General features: G+C 32.5%; 1 protein-coding gene across 1 annotated transcript in view; it reads right to left on the bottom strand.

Moving 5' to 3' along the window:
• LOC112603952 (protein abrupt-like) overlaps positions 1-296 on the bottom strand; it is a 29053-nt gene extending 28757 nt beyond the window's left edge. Inside the window, exon 1 of the mRNA XM_025352785.1 lies at positions 14-296. Within this exon, the coding sequence (XP_025208570.1) occupies positions 14-81 (68 nt within the window). The 5' untranslated portion in view covers positions 82-296. The remainder of the gene's footprint in view (positions 1-13) is intronic.
• Positions 297-9419: the final 9123 nt, after the last annotated feature.

Raw genomic sequence — 9419 nt, 5'->3', positions numbered from 1 at the left:
ATGTCTGAATGATGTTATAATACTCGTGTGGAATTCATTCCAGCGCACGGAATATAATTGGTCTGTATCCATTCCGCCCATTATTGACTTATATTCATCTCGTTTTGCAGCGGTCCCGTCGACAGCGAACTGAGCGAACGGCGTACAACGATATCGGCGGCGCGGCGGTGGTCGTGTGCACCGGCGATACGAAACGCGACGACCGAAAAACGACGACTACGACGACAACGGCGGCGGCGGCGGCGACAATGTGTGTGCGCGTGTGTGTGCGTGCGTGGAGGAAAATATTTCCTACATGGCGGCCAGCACGCAACCGAACGGCAACAGCTCGGTAGTGCCGTATCTGTGGGTAGTGGCGGTGGAGGTGTCTGCGGCGGCCGTGGCGATGACGACGGTTGTAGTGGTGGCGGCAGCAGGCGGTCATCGAGTGGGTCGAGTGCGTGTGCGTGTGCGTGTACTGCGGTACTGATGCGAACGACGACCGACTACGCACATACGCCGCGCCACGGCACGGACGGTGGTGGCGGTACAGTGGCGGCGGCGGCGGGCGACCGATCGGAATAAAACGCCACGCGGACTTGGTATGGCGAGGGGTGGCGGGGTGCCCGAATTTTTTCCCACGCGTATTTACCTACGACGCACACAACGAACGACGGGGGCGAGGGAGGATGGTGATGGTGGCCAGAGCGCGCCCGCACACGCACGCCGTCCGGGAATCGCGTAAAAATTCGTTACCGTCGGTCGGCGGGAGAAATTAGGAGAAGGGAATAATAATAATATAAATAAAAAAAAAAAAACCGAATGTAAATAAATAGACGAAAGAGCGAAACGGTAATAACGTCCGAATAATAGTAACCCGTGGGCCGTGCCGTGATTCGAACGCGGCCGCAGTTAGAGGAACACCCCGCGAGAGGCAGACTCCCTCGCCGCTCGCTCGTTCTCTCTGTCTCTCGCTCTCGGCCGCCCGACGTTTCTCGCTCGCGCACGTCGCGCCCGCGCACGGCGCTCGGTAATTTGCGCTCGCGCGCGCCGCCAGCACGCACCGCGGCGCTCCACGTTACGCGACTCGTGTGTGCCTCCCCTCTAACGTGGCGGCGGCGGCGGCGGCGGCGGCGTCGGCTTTATTTATTTATTTTTCGCGCCACTCCTTTCACTCTTTCCGTTCCTGCAGTGTCCGATCTCAATACAATAATATCATTCAATTTATCGCTCCGGTTCTGTGACAATATGCAGTTTATAGGCGCGCAATACCGGTTCCGTCAGGTCTTCAGTACCGAGTAATGGGAGGGAGGGTGGAGGGGGTGTCGAATTTAAGGGTGTACCTACATAAATTCCACCGATACATTTTTCGACCGGTAAAAATTATTATATAATTATGTTCCACGGAATATATTGAAAAAAAAAACCATCAATTTTTTTTTTTTATTCTAATTATATTTATTATTTTATGCGCGATCAACATTATTACCCATATTATATTGATATCATAAAAAATCGATTGATTAAAACTAAATCAGGTGTGAGATTTCGTTAAGTTGAGAATATTTAGGGTTAATGCGCTTCATCAGAACGGAACATCAATTTTACAAATGTCAAATATATTACTATATTATTTATAGCTACACTATTAAATAATTAAAAAAATAAATATTTAATTAATGAAAATGATTATCGAAATAATTGTCAAATTAACTTTTACACAAATAAAGCGAATTAACTAAGTACTAAGGGGCGGTTACTTCATCGCCTCCTCTCAAAATCACTATTGTTTAGGAGCTTAGCATTCTCTGTAATTTTAAAATCAATTACTACACTGTTTAACAAATATTAACAATGTACATAAAAATGTACATATTTATAATTTATTAATTTATACATATTTATTTAGTTTGTATAATTCAATAAACTAACAGAAAATTACCGAGTTTCAGTTAATGAAATTTCCCAACCTAACCAAGATACATCAATATTTCGATTTTTTTTTACCCATAATAGATATATCAAATCGTTAACATTTGGTCTAATTATTATTGTCAATACTCAACCGATAATAATTATCTATCGATAGAACTGTGTGTGCTAAAATAGCTTACTAAATTGGAACTACAACGAAAACATTGATAACGAAAAACCAATTTTTATAATTTCTATGTATAATGACTTGGCATACATTATACTCTTTACAGGATATAGAACGAAATTTTTCTCGATTTAAGAACATATTTTCTAATAGCCGGCGTGCATTTTTATTTGAAAATTTATCAAAGTTTTTAATAGTTAAATTTGACTCTTCAAACAATACTTAAAAACGTAGGTACTATTTAGGATTCTAAGCAGAATGATAAGTGTGTAATAGAAGTGTGTTTTTTTACTGTCTGTCGTTACTTTTTGAGGTAGTAAAAATGATTTGATTTTCAACAATGAGAATGGTTTCAGATAGCTATTTGGAAAATTCCTAGTCGTTTTTCGATTATCAGGAAAAACTACAAAAAATTAAGAAAATATACGGACATTTTTACGCAAAATCAGTTTTTAACAAAATCGATTTTGTTTTTTGTTGTAATTCAAAAATGAATTCGTAGATTCTTGATATTTTCACCAAATGTTCATACTATCATGTTATCTGTATGATACAATTTATAATAGTCAAAATATTTTTTTATAAGCATTAAAGTTAAAATTATGAAATTTATAAATTATTTTGTAGTTAGAAATTAATAAAATATTTTTGCTTTAAACCTTTTTATAAGTTTTACATCCTTTTCAAAAGTAAATTTTTACGATAAATGATATTATAATTCCTCATTGTCATTATACTCATATAATAACTATTTCTTATAATTATACAAACAATTTAAAAATACATAGTCTCAGTTGTTTTTTATATGAATTTAAAGTTGAAATATTTACAAAATTACGAAATTTTTCTAATTAGGTACTAGTATCTTGTAGTAAAAATTTATAAAATCTTCAATTTTTATAACCAATGTATGAGAATTTTATAAAATATTTCTCGTAAGTAGTTCTTACTAGAATTAAAAACCATAAAATATTCAAACGCAAATCACAATTATTGTTTTTATACATATTTTTTAATTCAAACTTGGAAGAAATTATGTATTTTATCGACAAGCAACGATGTTAATTATTTTGTCATAATTTAAAATCATTATTTGAGAGAACTTAAAACTTATATAGTTTTATGCGTATTCTAAATTTTACTAAACGCAATGAAATTTTCAAAATGTGTAGATTAATTTTAAGATTTTATCTGTTTATACTATGTACCTATTCGCACTGTTTATGGTATTTACAACAAGGTATTATTAACTGAGTTACTAATAGGTAGGTATATCAAAGAATTTAATATAATGAAAATAATGAAATACACTTAATGATATTGGTACAAAGACCGGCTGCACTCAAAATCGTTTTTCGTTTATAATGCAATTATATATTGAATTCAAATTTAACACTCTCATTACAGTGATCCACTCGACACTTAATGTATACATTATACAGCAAAGCAGAAGCCACTTGCCTACTTTTATTTACTCTTTTTTGTTTATTGATTTATATTCTAAAATTCTTATTTTGACGAGCGATCACTCAAAATACACTGAACAATGAAATGAGCGCTAACGAATTATGTAACTTCAATGTACAGTTTAATTACTTCAATAATTATTTTATACATGTCGTACGTTTGTTTTATTCATTTTTAGTTCAATAAGCCTGAATACATATTTTTTTTCTATCTGCATATTTCGCATAATATTTTTAATACATACATATTTTTATAACGATAATATTATCATGTATGATGATATTTCGTACGATTTAATTTTTTATTGTATATACTCGTAAATCCGGGTCCTATTTATAATAATGTGTTACGTTTTCCTCATCATGCGACGGCTGAACACACATGAACACCACACTCGGTCACGGTATAAATATATACGTCGTCGCATATTATTATTATTATATGTTACATTATGTGCGTTTATATAGCGTGTGTGAACGCACCTAAGAGAGTAAACTCGCGCGCGCGCACGCCGATTATGTGATCGTGCAGCGTGTGTAATGTGCATACTAGGAACACGGAGCGATATTGCGCACGTGTTTGGTTCGTACACCTTAAAACAATAACCAGATACTTAATAATATTGTTAATCGTGATTGTACATGGCTTACCTCTTTTACCCATATACCGGACAGGTGGACGACGTAGGTATGCAGGGTAGATACACGAGAGGATGTGGTGATTCGAGTCCGAACAATCAACCACCATTGCAATTTCAAAGTTAAAAAATGTTTTCATACCATTATAACAGTGGTCTAATAGAAACAAACAGTTATTATTATATTATACAATATAATTTATTAATTTACAACTTACAGTTTTAAAATGCTCATTAGCTCAAATTAAAATTAAAATACAAACGTAAATAATATGGAAACATCGTAATAATACGTTATCGGTAAGTACATAATCATCGTAACAAATCAATTTAATTAGTAATTACAATATTGTAGTAATATCTCCCTTGGTCCTAGCCATGTATTTTCATTTATCGGACATCAGTGTTATAATGAATACTTTAACAATTATGTACTTCACTAGTGAACCAATGGGATGAACTGATGAACCGAAGCATTTTATAACTACACATCCTGATTATTTTGTGCAAGTGAAAAAAAGTGTAGTGTAATAATAATTGCTGCTATTCACCTTTTTATTATTTTTTTTTTTTTATATCCTTATGTTACCATATTAAATATTCAAAAACTGAAAAAATAATTATAATACCTACATTAAATTTATTGGATTTTTTCCAAATTTTACCGGATTAGTTATTCAAATATAAAGCTTAATGTAATTTAGTAATGTATAAGAATAAATATAACTAGAAAAAATATTATTTAACATATTTAACACCGTCTTTATAAATTAAAATATTGAGTCAGTGCATTTTCAAACAGAAATCTTAATGAGCCAATGGAAACATAAATATTTCAATTAAAAGTGTAACGTAAATATTATTTGATAATAAAAAAATACGCAATATTTAACCATGATAATTAACAATATTGGATTGAAAATGTGAAGTAATTAAAATGTTGATTACCGTGCATTTTAATTTATAATTGAATTTTTGCTTAAATATTGTAGTAATATTTAAAAAAAATATTATTTTAATCTTATTCAAATATTACGAGTATATTTAAACCTAACCTTATCTACTATAAATAAGTATTAATATTTACTACATTAATACTTTAAATTTAATACATTATCTCTCAAAAGTTCAACATGCATCTGATTTACTATCAGAAATAAACATTTTTGTTCTAATAAATAATATCAAAGGGTAACTGGTAACTCTCCTCCCTCATCCAGATTACGTATACATAATAATAGTTTTCCTGCAAACGATTTGGGTATAGGTATCTATTATCTATATCTATATATAGACCTATAAAGTACCTACTCGAAAACCGTGTCTGGCTGAAATCAAATACTATTTCGCCATGACGTTATATGACATATACATATAATTAATTATATGTATACGTATAACACTCGAATGGAAAGACATCTCGGTCGATATAAAACTATTTACTGCTATTGTGATTGTGTGTGTGTGTGTGTGTAAGTACGAGCAGAGAGTGAAAACGGGGTGCACGAATACCACTGCAGCGTGTAACTATATATTATTATATTATTATTAGTATTACCTATATACGGTGTAGGAGCCCACCCTTATAAATATCATGTGTAGTGTATAATGTATATACTGTCGATACGAATCTTGCGAGGGACTACAATACGTGCGGGAGCGAACGATTATTCCTGGAATCGTCTCACCCCCATTTACAGCCACTGTACACTATAATATATACGCCTGTAGGGGGTAGACACTTGACAAATTTTCGGTGATGACTGTAGCAGCTGTATAGAAAAAGTGTTTTAACGTACCTATCGAGTACGCGCGCATTGTGATATCGTTATGTTTAGGTGTATATTTATAGTGTATTCTTAAAAGGGACTTTATGATATTATATTTATCATACAAAATAATAATAATAATAATAATAATAATAATTATTATTATTATTATTATTATTTTATTAATGATATAAAATGTAGTCTCGTACACGATTTTTTAATATTAATAAATTATTTTTTTAGGTAATCATTTGTTTTTTATTGCAATAATAAGTTCATTTAATGCTTTATGGTTATTTATGGGATAAATTTACTGTAATGAATGAAAAACGAAAAATATGAAAACGAAAATCATCAAATTAAAAACACGTTGAAATTTCATTGAACAATAATCGAAGTTGTGTAGGTTTCGACTTTTGTTTAATATAAACATGGGTGAAGCAAACCTTCATGTACATGGAGTGCAAGTATTTCAAAAAATCTTAACCCTTTTCCCCATAAAAATATTATTATTATTATATAGTTATACTGAATAATACTATATTATGTATTGCATTTAATAATTAAACGTTAATAACTACTGTCAGATTACCTGTATCATAATATATTAAACACGATGACTCGCTTCGTTCACAATCTAAAAGCATCATATTAAGTAAAGAAATATTTTTCTGTTTAAGGGGTGCCACCACATAACCTGCCATCCTCTGCTTCACTGTGAATAGAAATGATTCATCTAAAATGATTATCAAAAGTGAACCATGTAAACGTGGTTTGGTGGCTTAACATAAATATGTATAATGCATAGAAATAATAATAATAATAATAATAATAATAAAAAAAATTGATTAGAACAAATAGTGATCCACCTTTGAGTATTATTAACTTGTGCCGATGGTACAAACCATTTACATAATTAATAAGATTAAATTAAATAATACATATTAAATAAAAAAGTATTATATAGTATATTATGATAGCTTTATAAATATTAAATATGTATTAATTTATATCATACAGTGGTTTCAATAGCTAATTTATTGTAATTTTTATTATTTTGTTAAGATTTACCTTTTTAAAATTTTTAGCTATGCAAAGAGTGTCACAGAGTCTACTTATTATTATTGTAATGAAAGCTAATAGTTGTGTTTGTGTAGATAGTATTATTCGGAATATTCGGATCATATCCACCAGTATAATATGCAGCTATCATCACTTTATCGAGTACATATTTTTCTCCGGGCTTAGTGAGTAAGTGATCTGGGTTTCTCTTTTTCTAAGTATATGAATATATATTATTCATAAATGTTGATAAAAAAAAAAATGGTTTTTTTTATCCTATCGACTGTGACCTATACCTGCGGTGGTTATTGCACGGCAAACCGAAGGATGTTTTCGATTTAAACTGTCAAAGTGAATTGCAAGTGACCCCCACCGGTTATTTTCTATATGTATGATATTTTTTCAGCCTTCTCTAGATAATGACTCGGCGGGGTATCACTATACGTTCGCTCGGACAGTTTACATCGAAACCATCTTTCGATTTGCCACGCATATACATTATACACGCACTGGTAGGTCACATATGCAGGGAGAAAACCATTTTTTTTTTTTAGCACCTATATTAGTATAACGATAGCCAGCGGGAACACACGCACGCTAAGCCGAAAAAAAAATTGACCCGATAAAATGAGATCCCATTATTCTACACTATATGAAATATTGAATATTCATTTTCGAATTAGCTTCTATGTCTTTTATAGTTATATTGACTACATGAGTGGAAAAATCTATGTATGATATATGGACTAAAGTTCTGTATAAAACGTACACGAGTTTAATACTCAAGTTCTTGATTAAAAACTGAACTGCAGGTTAACCAAAATTCAAATTTAAACTTCGTGTAAGTCCAGCCGACCCCACTATAAAAATAGGTGGCGGATTGCTGGGTGACTGGTACATTTATAGCTGCATTATTTCACTATGAGATAAGCAACCTTTTATGAATGTTGTTACGTAAATGCAGTGTAATGTTTGCTCTCCAGAGCGTTATTTTTGAATAAATAAATAACATAATAAAGTTAACGAAAATTGATTTTTTTTTATATATTTTATATTACTGGTGGTGGGTATGTTTTCAAAAATATTGTAATCCTTTACAGAAAATGAGTGTGCATCAAAATCCCTTATTGTCTTAACTACTGCAGTAGCATACCTATTTGAGGAAGTCAGCGGGAATGGATGAATCAGAAATTATTTATACATTTATAATATTGTTTATACAATAATAAAACTAATTAATTTAAGATAGTAGCGCAAACAGATTTTTTCATATCATGGGAGGGGGCATACTTCATTTGATGTGCCGAACGTTGCGAAACATGTTCTTCATAATATAATATAATTGTGTTAGTATAATGCGTTGAGTTATGTGATCATAATGCAAACTATTACAAAATCATTATTAGTTGATTATATTCTAAAATTATCCCGGTTAAATGAATATACTTAATACATCATTTTTTTTATACGGCCCTACCGGTGAAGAGAGATCTCTTAAAGAGATTTTAAAAGCTGCACAAGTAGGTATATAATATACTCACTTTTACATTAAAAAAATTTATTGGTTAGGTTAAGCCTTAAATATTATACATCACTGACATGACAACAACATGTGCTTATAACACAATCACCACCGTTGGTACACAGATATGCGCTTTTGTAGGAAGCTGCGGGTAATATAAAAGAAAAAACGGTTATTGCAACTTTCTTTCCGCGATCTTGCAATTTTTTGACGCGTATAGTTCGCTTTTTTTCTCCCCCCGCCCGTCTCTTTTAAAGTGCTTACACGTGGTGTTGTCATATCGTTGTTCAGCCTCGTTGCTACTGCGTTTAGCGTTTGCGCGTCTAATACGGAAACGACCGCGTGGTGGAGGAGGTGTGATGGCGAAGCGGAGAGGTACTTGCTGCCGTCTACTACTTTTTTTTCCCGCGGGTGTTTACACCGGACAAAACGCCCCGGAAACGAATAGTTTCGCTCCTCATGTTTTATATATTATAGTATATTTGCGTGATGACGCGATGTATGATCTATACAATGTACATTTATACGTTGATGGTTATCTGTACAGGGCGATACACCAACCATGTTCACCCCCTTTTTTTTCTTCAATAATCTGCAGGTTAATCAAAATTTAATTTTTAGAATTTTTAAATATTATTACCTATAACATATTTTTACCCACGTCACTTGGTCAATACGCCGAAAATAAATTTCAAAAGGTCAAATATTTTTTATCATTATTTTAATAAAAATATAAAATCATTCTTAAAATAATATACGGACTATATTTACTGCTAAGCGTGGTGCTCTACTTTTTAAATAAAATTCTGAGGGGTATTTGGACTCCTAAACCGTTGTCCATTAAAGGCCTTGGTAAAATATAGTTAGATTATAGCTCTTCGA

The sequence above is a fragment of the Melanaphis sacchari genome, unplaced genomic scaffold (genome assembly GCF_002803265.2).
Source record: "Melanaphis sacchari strain LSU unplaced genomic scaffold, SCAv2.0 Contig116_pilon_pilon, whole genome shotgun sequence".
NCBI classification, from domain to species: Eukaryota; Metazoa; Arthropoda; class Insecta; order Hemiptera; family Aphididae; genus Melanaphis; species Melanaphis sacchari.
The sequence above is the reverse complement of the archived record's forward strand: the minus strand, read 5'-3'. Positions and strand labels throughout refer to the sequence as shown.